Source organism: Theobroma umbraticum, unplaced genomic scaffold, assembly GCF_002168275.2.
Source record: "Theobroma umbraticum cultivar Fairchild unplaced genomic scaffold, ASM216827v3 scaffold_51.0, whole genome shotgun sequence".
NCBI classification, from domain to species: Eukaryota; Viridiplantae; Streptophyta; class Magnoliopsida; order Malvales; family Malvaceae; genus Theobroma; species Theobroma umbraticum.
Genome location: NW_018397260.1, coordinates 1,123,018 through 1,146,799, shown reverse-complemented (window position 1 = coordinate 1,146,799; position 23,782 = coordinate 1,123,018). Strand labels below are relative to the sequence as shown.

Here is a 23,782-nt window from a genome sequence, read left to right as displayed (position 1 = left end):
TGTCGATGACATCTTGTTGTGACACGCTGAGTGGAAGCAGATTTATGACGTGACATGCTAAGTAGTAGTAGATTTATGATGTGACAAGATGAGTCGTACAAGATATGACATTGACACACTAAGTGGTACCAGATTGAGGACGTGACACGCTGGGTGAAAGTAGATATATGGTGTCGCAGTTGAGTAGTAGCAGATTTATGAGGTGACAGGCTGAGTGGTACTAGATATGGCATGACAAGTTGAGTGGTACCAGATTTAGGGCATGACACACTGAATGAAAGCAGATTTATGGGGTGACACGTTGAGTGGTGACAGATTTATGGCATGACATGTTGAGTACTAAGAGATATATGGCATGACGTGGTGAGTGGTACCAGATTTAGGGCGTGACATGTTGAGTGAAAACAGATTGATGGGGTGACATGCTGAGTGGTGGTAGATTTATGGCATCACACGCTGAGTAATAGCATATATAGCGTATCACACACTGATTGGTACCATATTTAGGGCATGACACGTTGGGTAAAAGTAAATTTATGGGGTGACATGCTAACTTGTTATGTTATTGATGGGTGACACACCATGCCCCAATGTGGTGACATGCCACATGGTTGCAGTTTTATTTCTAAAATCAGCTTATAAAGAAGGCTATTTCTCACAATTTTATTTTGATTTAATTTACATTAGCTTTTGATCATTCAACTTACAGTGTCTGAATTGCGAAATTCATGTCTAAAATGTTCGAATATTATTAAAATTAATAAAATTAATTATATCCATAAAAAAATCCAAATACAACTTGGGATATGTTAATGGTGGAGGGTTTAGGGTTCGCTCTCTAAACTGTTGGTAAAATTTTTTGGAGCATATTGATGATGCATATTAACAATCATATTCTACTTAACTTTGATATGTTCCGATTACAAAATATCATTAATGTACCCTCTGGTGAACATACTGCAGCTGACACATCATTCTGTCAATGCACTTTAGCTTTTGACAAATGAATTTCCAATGGCATCTGCGTCAAATCTCATGTCTTCCAACATGTTTTGTTGGAATAACAGGCTTTGTGATAGATGATTGGGATCATTGTCGTAAGGGGTGTCATCTGAAAAGCACGCAATTTGTTATCTTTAGCAGTTGAAGTTTTATGGAGTCCACCACCTTGGTCGACCACCTAACCAAGTCGATCTTTGCAATCACTCAATGCCTACCCACATTGCAAGGCGTGAGGATGAAATCGACATTTTTTCATTTTTTATCGTATGTCAGCCTTTCACCCTCCACATACCCCCGCAACTCATTTAGAATTTCCTTAATGGAATGGCCATCTTTAGTTGGAAAGGTGGTGTAGAGCATGTGGATGGTGTCTTGTGAAACATATATACATTAGCTTACACTTTATGCAATCAAGAACTTTAGTACTTTCATAATTGAAAAATTTACAAATAAACTTACGAAGAATATCATATCAACGACGCATGCGTGGGTGTTGTACAGTCTCAACTTTGGCCCTGTCATTCACTTACAGATTATGTTGAGGCATGCGTCTATGTGTTCACTTGTCATTTCCTATTTGGGGTCCTCTAATATTGTGAAAAATTCAGCCTTTGATCCCTTAAGATCTCGATGTTACGCCTACAAATGTAACAGAATGAATTTCACAAGGCTTGGTGGATTAATGTTTCATTCAAAAACAAATATTTGTAATGTTATTTATGAGCTTACCTCAGACACTTGTCTTTCTTGAAAGTTTCGTACCCTTCCACCATTGAGTTCTTAACAACCTGCTTGCTCACTAGCAAGTCACCATACAAGCTTACCATGTATTTGCTGGCCGTTTTTACCAGTGCTCGTTCAGTTGGGTCTAAAATCAGTGCTTCCCCATGATTGACATCAACACCTCTAATGACGACACTCGTGATGGATTGCCTTCAGGAGTGATTTGACAAAGATGGTCCCTTCAACTTGAACTGATGCAAGGTTCCCATCCCCTTAGGTTGTTGCCTCGACTACTGCATCGGCCTTAGGAAGATGGTCGCCTTCAGCCTCAATTGAGTGAGGTTTCCTTCCCTTCTCGTAGATGCATCGATAATCAAATCGATTGTAGGAACATTTTCTCCATCAGTAGCAACAATGTCATGGTGAATTTGAACACCATGTTCATCATGCTATGGATCATCAGCACCATTGTGGTCGTCACCATCATTGTGTTATGAAGCATCGCCCCACAGAATGAGATAAATGGGAAAATTCGTTAGCTCATAAAATACCATAAATAGATAATAAAAAATTAGACTACTCCTATTAAACATAAACCACCAATATATGAGCCAAGATAGAATAACGTACTTGTGATTTTAGGACGTCTAGAATCTGACGAATGATATGGTCCTTTAATGTTTGCATTGCGATAGTCAATGATTGAATTAAAGCCTTCAGCTCTAACATGTATTTTTCATGCCTGCGCATGATCCTTCGCAGCTGATGTCTCGTGACTACTCTGTCATTGACTCTTGTTGCTTGGGTCAACTACAATAGCATATATTATGTGTTATTCAATAATCATATATGTTCATTGTTGAACATTAACCGTTAGAACTTTAATATCCTTACCAGAGGCTCGTTAGCACTGTGCGTTTGAGGAGGACCTATCAGTGGTTATGGAGCTATCATTACATTGTCCAATTGCAAACACAGATATGTTATTCGATAATCACATATGGAATTATTGAACAAAAATTGTTATAACCATCTTTATCGGCAGTTCACTACCATTGCCATGGTCGTCCCTTTCCTCTATCAACTTGGGGCCCAACAGCTCATCCACTTCAGTAGTAGTGGTGCGCCTCTGCTTCATGGCACAAGTGGCTTTTTTCTGATTCAAGTTTCTCTTATTTTCCCTCACACCTAAGCCTTAGTCTGCCTGATCCTCCATCCGCCTAATTAGCACGTATTAGTTGCCCTTAGATAATGGGACATCGATGTCTGATAAATACTCATGTCTGGCCTCATCTGGGGTGGGCTCCAAGGTCTTGACTACCCACAACTGCAAAATAGGGATTGTGATTAAATTTTAAGGAAAATTATTTTACAAATTCACAGTAGAAATTAATAGCTGTTCACTTATATGCTCAGATGATTCCAACTTTTGAACTGCCTTGTAGAAGTGTTTTGGCTTCTGATTGCACTACCATTTGCACATATGTAGGTAGACGCTGTCCTTTAGAGCAGATGGGGCAACTATTTTTTAGTATGTCGAAATTACCTCAATTACCGCCCATAACTACATATCAAATGTAACCATTATTAGACCGTAAATGCTAAACGAGTGCAACCATAAATTATTCTATCAAAAGCAAAATGAAAAATGTTACGTGACAATACTTGTATCATCCATGCAAATCTATAAATGTTGTACCATAAATGAGTATCCTTTTCCAAGTTTGAGGTAAGGACTTCGAACCCCTTGAAAAGGTATTCCAAGGTTAGCCTCCAAACATAATGAATCCATGGGAAGACATTCCAAGCATCACTCGTCTACGGTAGTCTTGACCAAATAAAATGTTATTTGCCATCAAGATGAGTGCCATCTTGGTCACGTCTCTTGGTTGTTGAAAGTTGCCTTCACTGAACATCTAAAGCAACCATTGCAGCTTAATGCTTTCCTGCCCATTTTGGTATCTTGCATGGATTCTATCAGCAACAACCTTGTACGATCATGTGAACACATTGGGCATTCGACCAAACTTCAGTTTGGTAACAAGGCAGAATTCTTGCTTTGATATACACGCCTTGCTCTTGCCAATGGCAAACCATAAATCATGCTCCATTGAATCAGTCTTACTGATTTGATGTATCATGATGTTATGCAGGAGTCCAATGCAAAAGTAGCTGTGTGGATATACATGCTGCAGCATTTTGAAGCATGTACGCTTGACTGCATCGTACTCCTCTTTCTCTTGAAGAGTCTTGCTGATGTAATGCTGTTGCGATCACTTACAGTGGGTGTTAATAGAGACATTGAACACCCACTTCTCCCTTGGCACAATAAGCAAATTGTCAAGATCCTCATATTGTCTGGACTTCATCTGCAAAACATGGCAACATGCACAAGTAAGTTAACATATAATGTGCAACAAGGTATACTAAAGAAAGAAATAAATGTTGTTACATGCCATGCAAATCAAGTAAAATGTTGTTACACACCATGCGTATCAAGTAAAATGTTGTTACATGCCATGCATATCAAGAAACCGTTGTTAACCGCCATGCATCTCAAGAAAACTGTTGTTACATGCTAACACTGACACGCCAATCACTAAAATGCACAATGTAGGGAGACACCAACCATGGCGTGTGACACGTCAATCAGTGTAACTATTGACTCGTTACACGAACTGCCCTTAAATAACCAATGTCATGACATGTTGAAAACCCCAAAACCAGTTAACCCACTACACGCTATATCAAATGTTGTAGTTCATGTTACACGATATGCAGACGCGAACCCCCTTCAAAACTTTGGTACGACCATAAAACTAGGAAGAAAACAGTTTAAACTAAACATAACAATTGCAAAAAGGCAAAAACATGAACATATCAAACAAACCTAGTAAAAAATTAATGAACAGAATAAAGTTTTAATTTCAGACTGACTGACCTCTTCCCTGATAATCGACATTGTTGCTCTCATGTCTCTAAGCTTTTAAAGAATGAAGTCGAACACTCTAGTACCTTTGGGAATGAGGAATGAATCAAACTCTCTGAGTTCCTTAACACAGATGTTTGCGAATTTTGAAAAATATTTAATTTAAATGGGATGCCCTTATAATATTTGTTTATTCATTTCATGCATTCAATGGAAGTCCAATAGGTTTCCTCATTATTTGTTTACTTTTTTTATTTCCTATTTCAAACCATGTCATGTCACATGTTCAAGCCATGCCATCTGACACACTTTAAATCCTAGCGTGACATAGATTCCCTCCATGGCATGTCTCAAATTTTGAACCCTACCATGCCACAACCGTCTCACATATGCTCATCATGGCATGCCACATTTTGATGCTGACGTGTCACATTCTCTCACCATGTCATATCACATATTCCCTACAAGTCATGTCACATATTCTCACCCTGTCATGTCACATATTCCCTCCATGGTGTGTCACAAACTCTAAACCCTACCGTGTCATTGCCGTGTCACACATTCCCACCATGCCCTGCCACTCATTCCCGACATGCCATCTCACATATTCTCTTCAACTTGTGTCACATATTTTCAACCTACCGTCTCATATATTCCCTCAATGAAGTGTCACAAACTCTAAACCCTGCCTTGCCACAGTTGTCTCACATATGGCCTGCTGTTGCACTACCATTTTGTGCTTTGGATTCATATCTTTCTCCTTTTGATTCACCACCCTATAATGGATTTCTGGTTTCACATCATTCTGGAAGCTTTCAATTCATCATGACGGGTTCCTCGATCGCTTTAATATCCTTATTCTCTTATTATCCAAATGCCATGTCTGAAATATCTGAAAAACCTTCTCATGCAACAATATTTTGCTTTGCACAAGCTTTGCAAAAAAAAAATGGATGTTTTGCACAAAATTAGATGTTTGCAAATTCTTTGCATATTTATTTATTTATTTTCTTATTTTTTTGCGTATTTGAAGGTGTGCATCACGAAGATGTCTCATTAAGGTCATTTTTATCCCAAAATCCATTCTCTTGGCTAAAAACAGTTAAAATTATCTTGAGGCATATTTTCAAAAACACTTTATTTTTAAGGGCTTAAAAAAAAATTTTCTTATCTTAATATCTAGATTTTCAAAGAAATTTTTATAAATACCAATTCATCCTCCTTATGGTATAATCCACTTTGAGACTTCTACACTAACAATTAGTATCAGAGCTTGGTCTCAAATTTTGTAAGTCTAATCGCCTTTGAGAGATTCGTTGTAGAAACTCAACTCAACAAAAATAGAGGCTATGACAATGGTGATTGGTGAAGGGCAATCGATCAAAAGGCCACATCTTTTTGTAGGTAATAACTATGCTTATTGGAAAAAAGGCATGGAAATATTTATCCAATCTATGGAATTAGATGTTTGGAATGTCATATTAGATTATCCACATGTTCCATATAAGGAGGAAGAAGGCAAAGTAGTTATTAAGTCTAGGAAAGAATGGAATGATAAAGATAAAAAATTAATTCAACTAAAGTGTAAGGCTCATAAAACTCTTCTTTGTTATTTAAGAACTGGTGAGTTTAATAAAGTGTCTATGTATGAAAATGCATAACAAATTTAGGACACACTAGCGATCACCTATGAAAGAACTAACCAAGTTAAGAAATCTATAATTGGATTGCTTACTCATGATTATGAGCTTTTTAAGATGAAAGAACATAAATCCATAAATATGATGTTTGAGAGGTTTATTAATATAGTTGGAGGTTTAAAGGCTTTAGGGAAAGACTTTCCTAATGCCGAAGTTGTTAAGAAAATCCTTATAGCCTACCTAAATCTTGGATGCTCAAAGTAACGGCTATAGAAAAAGTTAGGAACCTTAACAATTTTAAGCTAGAAGAGTGCATAGGTTCCTTCCTCATTTATGAGATGGCATTTAAATAAGATAATGAGAGAGAAAAACCAATGAAGGATGATGTCAAACAAAAGGGAATAGCCCTTAAGTCCTTAGTTGAGAAGGATGAGAAAAGCACTAAAAGTGAGTTGAAAATGTAGAAGATATGGCTACGTTAGCTAGAAAGTTTAATAAGCTCATGAACCAAAGGTATTGAAAAAGAAACCTACAAAGAGAGATACGCCAAAAAAAAAAGCATACAAGAGATCATTGATATGCTATGATTGAAAGAAGTTGAGACACACTAAATATGAATGCCTAACCAAGAAAAGCACTTCAAGGAGCTTCAAAAAGAAAGCAATGCTAGCAACTCGGAGTGACACTAATGACTCACAAGTTGAAAAGGATGACAAGGTTGCAAATTTTTACCTGATGGCACTTGATGACTACATGGTATTTCCTACCCCTTATGATCTTGATATTCATGATGAAAATGATTATACTCTTGGTGAATTGCAAGTTACCTTTGAAGAATCAACTTTTGAATTTGAAACATAAGAAAATGATTTCAAAACTTAGTGTTGAAATGAATTCTGGATGAAGGCAAAAGATTATTTGAAAAAGGAAAATAAAAATTTAAAAATTAAATTTGAAGTTTGTCATAAGAAAATTGATGTTTTAGAAAAGGAGAATTTAGATATGAAAATAAAGCTTGAAGATTTGATAAATGAAAAACAAAAGGTTTCATGAGTTCCTTATTTTCGAAGACAACCAAATGCAATTATTGCATATTTCATGGTCATAATTCATTCACTTATCCTATTAAAAAACATTTATCTTATAGAATTAGACAAGTATGGGTTCCAAAAGGAGTTATGTGTAATGAGACTAACTTTTAAGGATCCAAAAAAATTTGGATACCAAAAATCATATGAAAATGTCTCTTACAAGTGTGCTAGAGCAAGGAGAAATAACTTGAAGATTGGATGCTCTCTAGACACAACAAAATGAAAATGGGTGACTTTTGATAGAAAGATCTTTTTATGCTTTTAAAATTTAAATATTTTGTTTTGTTGACAATTTTGTGAGATTGATTGGTTTGGCATGATTTTTAAAAGTTTTTTGATTCTATGATTGAAAGTCTTGGTTGCTTATTCTTGCTTGAATATTGAGTGCATAATTCTTCATTGAGCTCTATTGACAAATCTTGATTATGTAAAATTGATTTAAATGTGATAAATGTTACCAATTGCATGATCTTGGAGAAAGCATGAAGTTATGAGATTAAAATTATGTACTTATATTTGAACTTGAATATATAATCATTGTCCTTATTGATTTTATTTGATTATGGAAAATTGTTTGGATAGAATTTTCTCAAGTTTTGAAAATTTGATTTCATATTACCTTTATGTAGAAAAATGATTTTTGAGAATAACCGTAAACATAAATGGTTTGATGTTGATGATATATTGGAATATGAGCATACTTGATGATTTGCATTCTTGTAGTCTAAACAAGGAAACTTGAGTTTAGAGAGTTGACTTTTTTATTTATTATTTTTTTTGTGTCTTTGATAATTCGACCATTTGAACAATCTTGATTCATAATTTAGAACTTGCTTGAATAGTTCAAATTGGTTAATGATGACTTAGACATGAATTGACTACTTAAATTGATATGAAAAATACTTGTTATCCTTGAGCCTATAATGATATACAATTTGAACAAGTTTGCGTCATAATGAAAATACTTTTGGACTTCTTCTTATTGGATGTGCATGATTGCTTGTAGGTTTGAAAGATCATAAGGGCATGTTTGGTACATGATTGAAAGATATTTGAAAATGACCCTTAGGATGCTTAATATGATTAATTATGCTCACTGCACATTTTATAAATCATTTAGAGTATAACTGAATGAAATTAAATGACTTTGAGCTCATGATTTTACACAAATCATATCCAACTCAAATCTTGCATGTTTCTAGGATAATTTTTAAAAAGAAAAACTAAATGGTTTTCTTGAAAACCTTTCTTATTTTTTCTATGTTGATTGGATTTAACACAAATAAAACTTGAACAAATGTGCCCTATGTTGAAAATGCTATTATGACTTGTTCTTGATAAAAATAAATGAATGAGTAAAATGCTTGAATTTGTTGATCTTATGCGCTTGCATAGATGACACTATGGAAAGTTCATATGGTCATATTGACTAAATCATTTCTTGAGGAATTGAAATATTAAGATGCTTGGACTAGAATCAATTTTTGAAATATACTTTATAATCGTGTTTAATGGATTGTTTCAAAATTGATTTCCTAATTATGCAAATAGAATTTGTTATAATGAATACATTGAACTTCATGAAAATTATTTTTGTTTATCTATCATTTTAGTCAAGTCACATACATACATGATATCTCATCTTGCTTGACTTTAAGATTTAAACTTTATACCTAGACTTAAGTTGTGTTCTTGAGTGAAAAATTTAAAGTGCCAAGTTAGATCATAATATATCATGATGACATAGTTGAAATATTTTTGAATATGCATTTAGATGTTAACTATGTCTTCCATGAGCTTAAATGATTGCATGATCCATAGACTTTGTGTGCATCCAACTTGAGCTTATAAATTACCAATTGAATGCTTATGTCTTAAATTTTGACAATTGGTATTCATTGATGCTTGGATGCTTACTTTAGATGCATTCATGAGTTAAGTGCTTGATTTCCAAGATCTAATAACAAGTGGTATCACTCATGAATTATGGAACATCGAGAAATAGCATGTATCTTGAACTTTATTGTTCATTCTTTTGTATAAGTGTAACAATCGCTCTTCGAGCACTACCAACGTCCAAGACTTTAGGGAGAACCCGTCAAGTCTTGAACAAGCCTTGATTGAAATGTAGTTATTACTTCATATTATGCTGCCAATCCATAAGATGTCTTTGAACCATATAACTCTTTATAGTAAGAATTGAACATAAATCATAATAAACCATCTTATCCTTTATTCACCATAATCGTAAGAATATATTAGAGTTTATAGTATCTAACTGCACATTTACATTGACATTATTCATAAATACATCATGCTATGGACGACTCGACCTCTAGCAGCGGAGTGACTTGGAATAAAGTGCTATGAGATGCTTTTACCTATCTGCAGTAGAAAATGATTGCTAATGAATGCACACTAGGTTGATCATTATCTGTAAAAGGGAAATAAGGGGGTGAGTCTCACAAACTCAGTCATCATCGACTCTTTGAGGAAGGCGTAGATGGAAAACACGTATAAAGCAAGTAAATTTGAATGATAAAATTAGAATAAGAATAATAATATTAGAAAAATCAAATCACAAGTAGAGTGCTTGTACCTTGTAAAAATGATGTCGTAAAATCATAATGTAATATTTCACTTAGCAAAACGATGCTGAAAACAAGTGTAGCAAAAGAGAGTTCAATCACCAAAAACATTACTTGCCATCAAAATATGAATATAGTATAAAAATATGCACGCTCCCAAAATGTGTGGCATGTAAAGAAATCAAAGTGTACAGCCACATAAACTAACTCATGATCGTCAAGTAAGCATTAAAAGCGTTTATTCAAATAAGGAGAGCTACAGAGAAGTCTTAACTCTCCACCATGCAAAAAAGTGCATGTCAAAAAACTCACAAGGCTCTCGAATAAGTAATCATCGTAATCACCTGTGGACCCACTTCCACGTAATAACATCCGGGAGCTTCGCTCTATCTGATTCTCGCTGCCATGGTAGTCTCGAAGATATTGGCCGACATCAGAGAAATCAAGTAGTCTCAACTGCATATCACAACTTGTGGCCTAGCCACAGATAATAACTAGTGACCTTGCCACGTATAATCACAGACCATGGCCCCAGCCACGTCTAGTAACCCATCGATGACCCAAAGGTTCTCTAACAAGAGCTCACTTGTGCACAAAGGTCACACTATCTCGATGTGACATTCAGCCTACTCTCGACATTCTCGATTTTTCAAAATCATTTTCAAAACCAAATCAAGTTTTCCAAGGCCTTTCCTTTAAATTGTTTGAAATCAAAGTTTGATAACCCTTTAAATTGCTTTGCATGTTAAATGGCATGGTGTAAATACTTTGTACAAATATTAGAATAAAACCAGTGCTCAAAACTTGCGTTTTAAAACATTTAACAAATGCATTTGGTTATGCATATCACACAAAAATACAAGGCACAGATTTTTGATGCAGTGATCGTAAAAAGGCTTGTTTCTCAGCTTCTAAAACACTTTACATATATAGCTTACCTATAGATATATCCAAAACAACTTGCATCCATAATTTCCTATGGTTTCTACCAGCTCAAGTTTTCCACAATAACAGTGTATAAATCTTTCACATATAGTATGTAAACCACCTATCATTTTCTAGCAGCTCATACTTTCCACAAATGCATTTAAAAAATACTATCAACATTTACTATACCTATATCCTTATATAGTTATGAAATTTTGAAATAGGCACCCCCTACTCACTTTACAATAGCAAGACACTACATCGCTATCAATTCGTGTGTGTATCTAGCCAATTCTACTCACTGGTCACCTGTGGCCTCTTCTGGCATGCCACATGGCACATTTTCTTCACTTATACACTTTCTAGCAACCATAAAAACCCAATGCACTTAATTATTCAGATGCATGTAGCACATCAATAAAAAAATCTATAACCTAATTTCATAGTTTTCATTAATGTTATTCATAATCATTTAACACACAATCCACATACTATCAACTAACCAAAGCCAACACAACACCATGTAGTCATATTGCATGCTTACCTTTCAGTTTTAGCTTGAGTTCCACATATAATCCACCATTCCTCACATTGTCGGTCACCATTGCTACCACAAACATAAACAATTAGCACACTTCTCATTTCTTTTGTCTATTTGTGATTTCAAGACTAAAATACTCACCCATTGCTTATTTAGCTCCAAAATCACCATGCATTCCAAGATTGACCCACATGTATGCATCTATTTCTTTCAAATCTTGGAGAACCTTTGCTGCCACAAACATTCTCACACAATTAGCAACTTATTTCCTCAAGCAATCACAACCAAAATGAAAGTTCTATTTACTTTCCTTAGCTTGGAACCACTAGGCCAAACCTCCCATGCCTTCCTTAATCTCCAACCATGGCATGCAAGACAAAACCTTTCAGTTTTTCTCCCATCTTCCATAAAACCAAGCCTCCTCCAAGCCCTTTTTACTCAACTCTTTCTTTCTTCTCGAGTGGAAGCCTCACAAGGCTATTTTTCCCTTCATCTCTTTTCCAAATGAGGTGGATTCTCTCAAGGCAAAAGCCTTGAAATGGCTTTCAATCTCATTTTTCTCTTACATGGGTGGATTGCGCAAGGTTACTTCCCTTTTTCTATTTTATTTTTCCTTTACATGTCACACCATGCAATTTCTTTTCTTTGTTATTGACGCCACTCCCATTGGTGGCTTATTCATACAATGTTTCCTTATCCATTCCTTTATCCTTTGGTTAGATTGCCTTGTCCATGCATTGGTCCACTTGGTATTCTCTCTTAATTTATTTCATTCGCATTTCATTCCACATGTATTTCTACGCATTTCAATTTCATTTCGTTTTAATGCCACCTTGTCACCCAATAGCAGTTCATGCTATGATTATCTTTTTCTTTTCAAATCACATTACCATCCTTGTTTACCATGGGCTATCCTTGCCAAACTATGGTTTTCTCTTACTTAAATACTCTCTACTCTTTTAATCAACTATCACATGGTGGGGTCCCACATGTTTTCCATTAACTTCCTTTTTTTGCATGCAATAATTTGCATGTAATAGTGAATTTCACATGTACATCTCATCATCCCACATAATCTACTTCCTTTGGTTAATTAATTCCCATTTAACTTCAAATGTTGAAATTTGCACATAAGACCTCAACTTTTCCTTATTTACCATTTGACCCTTCATACTTTTCATCCTTTACAATTTGGTCCTTAATCATTTCTTTGATTCCAATTTCCTTCTATCTTTTTTCCTTTACATGTGCACAATCAAAATATCAAAGTTGCACTTCACCAAGATGTCACCATAATATTTAAATATTTATTTACCCACTCTTGCTTTATTTAATAAAGGCATACAGGCCCCCACTAATGTCGTTTTCTCTTCAAAATTCTTTTTTACTTCTTCTCTCTCACTTAGATTAGTCATATAATCCTCCTTCATGACTAATCTCAATAATAGATATAATATTAATATTTTAATATTATTTTATTAATAAAATATTATTTTATTTTAAAATTTTCCACTTGTCTCCTCGGAATCCAAAATGTCTCACTTTGTCCTGGTTCACCTCCGATTCACCTGTTAACTTCCTAATTCATCCTCGATAAAAAAATATTATTATTTAATTACTATTTCTCGCTTGTGGAATATTTTATCCCAAAATGGTCCTTTCACCCATCACCACTCTTTGGCACTTAAATTTACGTCAATTGACCCTTTGTCTTATCAATAAAGTCATATTGGTTTCTATCTGAGGGTACGGGGTGTTACAATATGCCCATGTTTTCTACTAAAATCATGCATACATTTCGTTGAATGAATTAGAATCATGATTAGTGAAGACAGCCAAAAGTCTTTCTTGCAATCATGCTTGTGCCTACTGAATCATAATTGACGCTAAGCCATTGTAAAAGACACCTAGGCATTGTGAAAGACACCAATCATGATGAAGTTAGAAACCCCACTGAAGTGAACCACCAATCTTGGCAAGGTTAGAAAGCCCCACTAAAGCGACGAATAGCCAAAATCTCACTTTGGTTGGCTAGCCTAAAGATATTAAAGCCTTTTACTCTTGAAAAAAAGTTCAGAGAAATAAACACTCCTGCTTAAGAAAATATTATTTATTATCTCTAAATTTGAATGTCCCATAACTAAGCTTAAGGGTCATATTTATAGTATTATAGGCCCACATCCTAATAAAACTCTACTTCTAATTGTCTAATACAATTTGAATAATTAACAAGAGTTTTAAATAAAATAGGTGTTTTATTCTTAAATAGAACATGACTATCGCAAATTCTTAATACAAGTAAAAGAAGAATTCTATTATACTTATAATTCCTAAAAAATAATCTAATAATATACTCCTATATCATTCTCTCTAGGTTGGAGAAAAATAATCTTCAAGATCCATATCTTCATCATGTTCTCCATAGTAAGGTGAGAGATCAGCTACTTTGAAAGTTCCAGAAACTTCATAATCTCTAAGAAATTCAATCTTGCAAGCATTCTCATTAATACATTCCAAGACTTGAAATGGTCCATCAGCTCGAGGAGATAGTTTTGCACAAGACTGAGGAAAACGTTGTTTCCTTAAATGAATCCACACTAAGTCTCTTTCTTTAAAACTAGCTAGCTTTTATGTTTGTTGGCTTGCTTTTGATATCTGTTAGTTTGACGAATAGTCTTTCCTCGAACTTTTTTCATGAAGCTTCTTGATTTGCTTAGCATGTTTTTCAGCATCAGCACTAAATTCACAAGTAGTTGGTAATGCAAGAAAGACCAAAAGACTAAGAGGGCGTTTTCCATACACTACTTCAAATGGACATCTTCAGTGCTTTGGCTCATAGAATTATTATAAGAAAATTCTACTTGTGCTAATACAAGATCCCATTAATGAATGTGTTTACCCACAAAGCTTCATAATAAGCTTCCCAAACTTTTGTTGACCACTTTTGTTTGACCATCTATTTGAGGGTGACTTTTTGAACCAAATTGTAAGTGAGTTCCCATTTTCCTTTAAAGAGTTCGCCAGAAATGACTCATGAACTTTGCATCTCGATCTAAAATGTTGGTTTTTGGAATTCTATGAAGACACACAATTTCTTTAAAATACAAATTAACTATGTGAGAAGCATCATCAGTTTTATGGCATGGCACAAAATGAGCCATTTTGGAAAATCTATCAATGACTGCCATTATAAAGTACTTTTGCCTTTGAATTCTTGGTAAACCCAAAACACAATCCATACTTACATCCACCCAAGAAGCTTTTAGAATGGGTAATGGCTTATACATACCACTGTTTTGATTTCCAAGTTTGGCAATATGGTAAATACGACACCTTTGAATATGTCGAAGGATATCTTGTTCCAGCTTAGGCCAATAAAACTTTTCTTTCACAAGAGCCAATGTTTTGTCTCTCCCAAAATGTCCACCTAATCCTCCATTATGAGCTTACCAAATAATTGATTGGCATAAAGAACACTCAGGAATGCATAGTTGGTTACTTTTGAAAATATATCCTTCTTGTTGATGAAATTGTCGATAAGGATGTTGGGAACAAAATTTCCATATCTCACCAAATTTGTGATCTTTCTCATACAATTCTTTCATAACTTCAAAGCCAACAACTTTCAATTGTAAAGTAGAGAGGAGAGTAAGGCGACAACTTAAAGCATTAGCTACTTTGTTTTACGAACCTGATTTGTGCTTGTGGAGAATTAGAAAGTCTTGAAAAAACTCACTTCAAGTTGCATATCGTCAATTAAGCTTATGTTGGGAGTTAAGGTGTTTGAGGGCTTCATGGTCAGAGTACAAGATGAATTCTTTTGGCAATAAATAATGGCTTCAATGATCCAAGGCTCGAATAACAGCATAAAACTCCTTATCATACGTTGAGTATTTCAATCTTGCATCATTGAGTTTCTCACTAAAAAATGCAATTGGTCTTCCTTTTTAAGAAAGAGCAACACCAATACCAACATTAGAGGCATCACAATCAACTTCAAACACCAATCAAAATTCGAAAGTGCAAGCACGGGAGCTTTAGTAATCCTTTCTTTCAATTCCTCAAAGCTATGTTTTGCCTTGATACTCCATATAAAACTATTTTGCTTGAGGCATTCAATAAGCGGAGTAGCAATAGAATTGAAGTTTTTTATGAAACATTGATAAAATGAGGTTAATCCATGGAAGCTTTGAACATCATGAAGTGACTTTGGAATTGGTCAATTGATAATAACGTCAACTTTGCTTTGGTCCACTTCAATCCCTTGGTTTGAAACAACATATCCTAGGGAGATAATTTTATTTGTCATAAATTCACACTTTTTTAAGTTAGCAAAAAGCTTTTGCTTTCTAATTACTTCAAATATCTGTTGTAAATGTTCTAAATGTTCCTTCTGACTTCTACTGTATACCAAAATATCATCAAAATAAACCACAACAAACTTCCCAATAAAAAGATGGAATACTTAGTTCATTAAGGGCATAAAGGTGCTAGATGCATTAGAAAGGCCAAATGACATAATTGTCCATTCATATAGCCTGTCACGAGTTTTAAATGTAGTTTTCCATTCATCTCCAGGTCCTCTTTGAAGTTGATGATAACCACTATGCAGATCGATCTTGAAAAATATAATAGCACCATGCAATTGATCCAACAAATCATCAAGTCTAGGAATGGGAAAATGATACTTGATGGTGATTTTGCTCACGACACAACTACCAATGTATATACGCCATGTTCCATCTTTTTTTGGAACTAATAAAGTAAGAACAACACAGTGGCTAATGCTTTTTTTTACCAGGCCTTTCTCCAAAAGTTGTTTCACTTGATGTTGTAACTCTTTATGCTTTTGTGGACTTATACGATAAGCAGGTTTGTTTGGAATTATAGATCCAGGGATGAAGTCAATGGCATGTTGAATATTTCACATTGATGGCAGTCCATGGGGTATCTCATTTGGTACAACATCACAAAACTCTTCAATTATGGGATTGACATCTTTGGATAAGGGTGAAGATACTTCATTCTCCTCACATACTAACAAGAGGTATAAAAAGCTTGACTCAAGATAAGCTTTGTTTAAACTAGACATAGTGATGAGTGCTTTATCTTTTTCTTGTTTCTTTGGGTAGTCTTCTACCTTTAATGGAGTTAACATAATTTTTACTCCATCCTTGATGAAGGAATAAGTGTTCTTGTATCCATCATGGTGAGCTGGACGATCATATTGCCATGGGCATTCTAACAACAAGTGGCATACATCCATTAGGATAACATCACACTAGACTTCATCTTTATACTTATTTCCAATAGAGAATTGAACATAACAGCACTTCATTTCCTTAACTTCATTTCCTTTTTTCAGCCATTGTAACTTGTAAAGATAAGGATGTATTGTAGTTGAAAGTTTCAACTTTTTCACCATGCAATTGGCAACAACATTCTTACAATTTCCACTATCAACAATAACATTACAAACCTTCCTTTGGGATGTGCATCTTGTATGGAATATGTTATGACGAAGCCAACTTTCATCTTCAGTCATCATAGTAATGTTAAGGTTACGACGAACAATAAGGGCTTTTTCATGGTCAACAAAAACTTCTTCTATCTCTTCGTTGTTGAATATTTCTAGCTCTTCTTTTATTTCATTCACATATTCATCATAAATTGGTTCTAATTTTTCACAATCTAGATAATCTTCTTCATCACTTGAGCTACTGTAGTTGAATTGAGCAGCATCACATCTTGCAAGTTACTCTTGTAATTTTTGAACTTGGCGACGTAATTCTTGAACCTCGATCTCATAATCATCTCTTTGACGATGTTGATATCTTGGTGGAATTTTATTGTATGGTGATGATGATATGGTGATGTAACAAAAAAGATAATGATATAACTATAAAGCAATAAAAAAATTACCCAAACGAGGAATATTGAAACTCAACAACAAACTTGAATTACATAACGAACAATGATCTTCTCGCTCTGATACCGAACTGACACCGAGACGTTGTAAAAGACACCTAGGCATTGTGAAAGACACTAATCGTGGTGAGGTTAGAAACCCCACTAAGGTGAATCACCAATCTTGGCAAGGCTAGAAAATCCCACTAAGGTGACGAATAGCCAAAATCCCAATTTGGTTGGCTCGGCTAAAGATATTAAAGCCTCTTACTCTTGAAAAGAGCCTAGAGAAATAAACACTCCTACTTAAGAAAATATTATTTATTATCTCTCAAATTGAATGTCCCACAACTAAGCTTAAGTTGTCTACTTCTAGTTGTCTAATACAATTTGAATAATTAACAAGAGATTTAAATACAATAGGTGTTCTATTCCTAAATAGAACATGACTAGCTTAAATTCCTAATGCAAGCAAAAGAAGAATTCTATTATACTTATAATTTCTAAATAATAATAATCTGGTAATATACTCCTTTATCAATAACATTCTTTATGTAATTGCAATATGTGCTAAATGCTTTGGCTATTCTTCATTGTTAATGATATTGTCTTAATGAGAAAACTTCTTCTTGAATTGATAGTCTTATGCACAATTAGGAGAAATCTTATTGAAATGCTTGAAAAAATATTATTGAAAGAGATTACCAAAAAAGGCTAAATGATGACATACTATTGTTGAGGAAATTTTCTCTTAAATTGTTATTCTAATATATTTTAGAAAATTTCTTTAAAGTGTTTGATTGATAGTGCTTGGACAATGCATGATAAAATTTGAAAATAGTGCTTAATGCAAAATGATATCTTAGACATGCATAAGAGAGAATGTGCATAACTTCTTAAAATTATGAGTATTTAAAGTATATATTGAATATTTATTTAAATATTCATGTCTTACTGGGTCTTTGAATATTCGAGTATGAAATTGACATATTGAATATCTGTTGTAATGCTTATGATTTATCCATATTTGTCTCATGATCCATCTAAGGGAAGATAAGATTATGCTTTAATGTGATTAACCATTTAATCCTTTCTCCTTGTAGGAATTGATTTAGTGAATGCTTAAGGGGGAGATAGTCATTAACATTGTCCTATGATTCTTGAGCATTTGAAATCTTCAGCAATAACTTTTGTAAAGTCTCAACAAGTTGTGTTCATCTCTGTTGGTAATATCTCTTAATTAATAAATGCATTACATTCGTACTTGAATGATGATTGCTATATTTTTTACCATATATAAATTTGTGAATTATTTCAAGCTTGGTTGTATACTCAATTTGTTTGCTTTTAGATAATTGCATGATTACTTGATTATTTAGTTGAATGAATATGTGAACATACTAGCACATAAAGTTACACACATATCACTAGTTTTTTACCGAGCTTACAAAGTTGAATACTTGCTTTATTTAAGCCGATTTTTACTACTCTCAAAACACCCAAGCAAAAATCTCTAGCAGCTAGCTTTTGTGAGGAAAATCTTTACTATTACTTCTTTGTACACACATTTTGTAAAGGTTCTAGCTTAACCTTGAAAAGCTATTTATGAAAGTTTATGGTTCAGCCTTTAAAAACCATTGTTTGTGGGTTATTGCTTGATCTCGTTGAAAAGCAAGAATCCCTTTTGTTGGTCCCAAAATGAGTGCTAGAGGGGGTAAATAGCACTTTAAAACTATTTTGAAGGTACATCCAAAAATTTGAAAACTGTTTGGAAGATTTAGGATGGATGGTTGACAACTTTTGAAGTTTAGTGAACACTAAGTAGAAAAGGGTTAAAAGAAGTGGATAAAACACAGTATTTATAGTGGTTTGGTTCTCTTGACGTACATCCATTACCTTGATTTTTCCAATCAAGGATTTTTATCCCAACTTCACTAAACTAGTGAAATTAATAGCTTCCAACAAATTTTTATAAGGCGAGCTTCTAACCTAAGCTCTAACCCATTTACAATAAGTCCTAAGTTTACCTTAGCTTAGACTACCCCTTAAAATGTCTCGCATACTTTAAGTAAACAAGAATTGAAGATAAAATGTGGTACAAATGATCAGCTAACTGATATAAGTTGTACAAGCTTCAATTCAAACACTTTTACAAAGACAATAGTAAAATATAAGTGTAAAAGAGAAGGCTTTTGTTCCTATAAGCTCTTTCAAACTTTTTGGAACTTCTCTCTATGATTTTTAATTATTGGAGAAGCTTTAAATACTTGAAAAGTCATTTCTAATAGTTAGAGAAAAAAATTAGCTGTTACAAACAATTTTTTCCAGTTGTTTTGTCTTTTTGTGCTTAAATTCAAATGTGTAAACAGTGCTTCATTAATCGGTTAAAGACAGGCTTTAACCAATTAAGCCTTCTCTTACTTGCAAATTGTTTCTCTGTGTTAACTAATTAATGATGGTTTTAACTGATTAATAACTTTATGTTTTCAACTACCTTTAAACTTTATTTTTCATCTATCATTCTTCAATTGATTAGAGATCTTACTAATTGATTAAGGCCTCTCTCCTTTCATCTTTAACTGATTAAAATGGGCTCCAACCACTTAAGAATTCTTCAACTTTAAATCTCTTTGTTTGGCATTTTTAGATGGTCAACATCACTTTGATTTTGAGTTTTGACGTTTCTAAGTGCTTCGAGTTTGAGCTTAACCAATTAGCTTATTTACTTAACCGATTAGTGACCTTCTGTGTTTCACTTATAACACCCTTGTAATCAGTTAAGTCTTTTACTAACTGATTAAGACTTTCCTGTCTTACTTTTGTATAGCGTTCAACTACGCCTTAACTGATTAAAGCTCCATATTAAGGAGTTAACACTGTTCTGTCTTCATTTGGTTTGCTTTTTCTTTGCTTTTTTTATTGATTAACTTGTTTGGTAATTAAGCAAGCTTCTTGACTTGCTTCCGAACAACAAATATATTAAGGGTTCTAAATTTTATCCTGCACACTTAAATAAAGTAATTAGACATTAATGAATGAGAATGTTTTGTTATCATAAAAAATACATGGAGTCAACACCTTTGTGGATTGTGTAAAGGTTATTGCTTAATCTCGTGTAAAAGCTATTGCAAAGGTTATCGTTTTATCTTGTTAAAAAGTAAGGATCCCTTGTATATTATGTGAGGGTTTTTACTTTGTCTCGTTAAAAAGAAAGAATTTTTGATAGTGGATTGAAATTCATTAATTACCAGGGGAGTGGATGTAAGCATCGAAAAAGCTGAACCATTATAAATTCTATGTATCTCTAATTTTTTCGCATTACTATTTATTGCTTATATTTGCGTTAGGAACTTAGTTTTATATTGATTTATTGTTTTACACTTAGAAAAATATTTTTTTCTTTACTTATCATAACTAGCATTTAACTTAGGAAAAATATGTTATCTTAGTATATTGTTTTTGTGCTTAGTGATTTATTGTTGGAGAATTTTTCGATGCTAGGAAATACTTTTGGATGAAAAGTTTTGATCTTAATGCCTAATTTTCAAAGAAATTTTTATAAATAACAATTCACCTTTCTTAGTATAATCCACTTTGAGACTTCTATATTAACAGTAATATTAGGGAATTAGAAATATATTTAAGATAATTTCAAATGCTTGACATTAAATTTAAGATAACTTGTGATTTTATCCAATCAAAACATGATGTAACTTAAGACTATATGGTTCAATGTCTTGTAAATTTTATTTAATCTTTTAGATGATTGGGAATTGGATGATATATAAAGTTCTTGTTGATTGTTTTGTGTCTCTTTCTATTTGACCCTGTTTTTGAAAATGCTCTAACATTGCCCTTGCCTAATCGTACAAAAGAAACAACCACAAGTTAGTGAATGATATCTTCCTAAATTGGGACTTAGATATCCATTCCCCCCGCCAATTTATAGATTTACAACCTAATCCAAATTTCCTGGTTTGCTATATGTATATGCCTGCTGCTACTGTCAATAGGCTGGCATGGTAGCTTGGTCTTGAATATGTGTCGTGAGTTCTTCAAGGTGATATTTGCTAGTAACATGATCCCAGTTATAGATAGCATTCGACCGTGGTGATGACAGATTTACGGTGGTTTTATTCTGTGGCATAATTTTGGTACTATCATTTTCTTCAGATACTAACATTTGCATCCTTTTAAGCAGCAAATCGAAGTCATCTTCACACTTCACCAGGCTGAGCCGAACAAATCTGCTTTCAGCGCCGAACAAACTACCATCACGTCCGGTGACATTGACAGAGTTGAGCACGACGTTGCAATCATTATCTTCTTCTCTTTCACACTTCAGCCATGCAAAAGCTGCCATGAGAACAAACTACTCATTAGGTTTAGAAGTTCAGAAATTAATTAATTTTCACCCAGCACAAGAATGTTTCCTTTTTATTCTATATGATGGGAAAAGGGTAAAAGATTACCTGGAGAAGGTCCCCTGACTTTTTTGTGGAAAGAGCAGCGTTTAGGCTCAAGTTCCTGGATTGAAAATCGTTTGGACATTGACATAGTTTCGCTCAACTTTCTCCAGCGGTTCCTCATTGTTTTGTATCCGAAGTCAAACATTTCCTTTCCTTCTCTTTCTAGGGCTACTTTTAGCAGCTTCAAAACTCTTAGTTGAGTCTCTCGAGGAACCCCATAGGTGCTTAGACTGATATATATTAACATCCTTTGATAGACGGTTTCATCTTTTATTATTGCCCATCTGCATAAGCAAACCCCGTTAGCACGATTGAGTAACTTATTGCACCCCCAAAAGGCTTTGGAAGTAATTGAGTATTTCCATCTCTATAATCATCAGAATAATAGAAAAGATTCTTACCCAAATCTGCTTCCGCCATGTCCAGTAAGCTTGGAGAGAGTGAATATCATTAGATCTTCATCTGCTGGAGCTGGGATAGGTGTATAATGTGGCCAATAATAGGCAAGATCATGAATTGTCCTCACAGATGGGCCTTGAAGAACTGCCTTCTTTAATTGGCCGTCAGGATTGTTTGGGGAAGTCACAAGCTCGATAAAGTTCCCTTGAGAATCTCTTTCATTATTGTACAATGAAGTATCTCCTTTGAACTTATAATCCTCAGAGTTGAAAAACTCAGTTTGTTCCCTGTAAACCTGTAACGTAGTATAATAAAAAATTTAATCACCTGATAATTAATGACAATTAAATAGTATATCAAAAGCTACGAAATTTATGGTTTCCAAGCTTACCGGATAGTATGGGGTTGATGCTACGACTCTTGAAGGTGAAGATGGATCATTAGTGGAGAGGGCATGCACCGCTGCATGAAGAAGTTGGGTAGCACCAGCACCAAAAATGATGAACCTTCCATCAGTGACTGCATTTCCAATAACTGCATGAAGTTTTCTAATTTGAGTCTCGAGCTCTTTCGAGATGAGAGAACCGTCATTGAATTCATAGCTCATGCGATGCCATCCAGGAAGTACAATGACGCTACTAGCTGCATGCTTCAGCCAAAAGGGTTCTAAGAACATAGGATCTCCACTGCAAAGAATACGTTGACAACAATGTTAATAACATTATTGGGGCAAGATTCCCATAATACTGACAGCTTAACAAAGTTCATATTCATCTCCGATTGAAAGAGTAGTTAATTACCTATCTGCGTCAGCGACACAACCAGGTAAGAATTCAGAGCAGTCAGAGCCTCCATAGCATGCATCGCACTCACAAACATGTTTTCCATCAACTATTGATCCATCCAAGAAAGCTCTTCCATGACCTGAGCATGAGATGCCTGCCACAGCCTCAGCTTCTGCAGCAGCATTTTTAGTCCAACTTTGCTCCATCCGGCTGTGGAGGTAGAGGCTAACAAAGAACAGATTAAGTATCGAGGAACAACTTAGAAAAATTGTATACTTGAAGCTAGTAATCTTAGCCATGTTTTGGCCTTTTTGTTTTTTCCGTTTTAGTCCTAGGTTTCTGTGTCGTGGGCAGAAAGAATAGCTGCTTTATATAGTTGTAGCAATGATGCTGCTGCTGCTGCTGATTAAGATCACGTTTAGGATGGAAAACAAACTTTGATTATTAAAATTTACAACACCCTAGAGGTTCAAACGCGGTTTAATTGTTCGAAATAAGACAAATAAAGTACTGATGACTCCATGCACCTAGGAAAACACAAGTAGACTATTATAATACATAATTGCTCCTAAATAATTAATTAATTGTATATACATAATAAATTCTAGGTATAGTATATAATCTGAAACCTTGTAGTAGTCAGAAATAAGTTCTCAAGAAATGAAGAAAACGTTGTTAACTTCGAAAGGTCCTAGGAAGGTTACCTAGTCACTGTTGGTTTGAGAGTTCAATTAAATCACAAAACGAAACTTATCCGGAAGAATCCTAAAGCTTTCCTGGC

General features: G+C 34.3%; 1 protein-coding gene across 1 annotated transcript; it reads right to left on the bottom strand.

Annotated features, from left to right (window-relative positions):
- Nucleotides 1-21,354: 21,354 nt before the first annotated feature.
- LOC110417209 (tryptophan aminotransferase-related protein 3-like) lies at nt 21,355-23,300 on the bottom strand. The gene is made up of 5 exons (XM_021429444.1): nt 23,017-23,300; nt 22,608-22,902; nt 22,219-22,511; nt 21,821-22,101; nt 21,355-21,704 (listed from the first exon to the last, which is right to left on the bottom strand). The coding sequence occupies exons 1-5, from the start codon at nt 23,298-23,300 to the stop codon at nt 21,355-21,357; spliced, it is 1,503 nt and encodes a 500-aa protein (XP_021285119.1).
- Nucleotides 23,301-23,782: the final 482 nt, after the last annotated feature.

Excerpts from the sequence above, each read along its gene's own strand:
- LOC110417209 (XM_021429444.1), bottom strand. The coding sequence starts at position 23,300 with ATGGCTAAGATTACTAGCTTCAAGTATACAATTTTTCTAAGTTGTTCC. Across the intron at positions 22,903-23,016 it reads TGTGTCGCTGACGCAGATAG|TGGAGATCCTATGTTCTTAG; the intron begins GTAATTAACTAC and ends TATTCTTTGCAG. Across the intron at positions 22,512-22,607 it reads CATCAACCCCATACTATCCG|GTTTACAGGGAACAAACTGA; the intron begins GTAAGCTTGGAA and ends ACTACGTTACAG.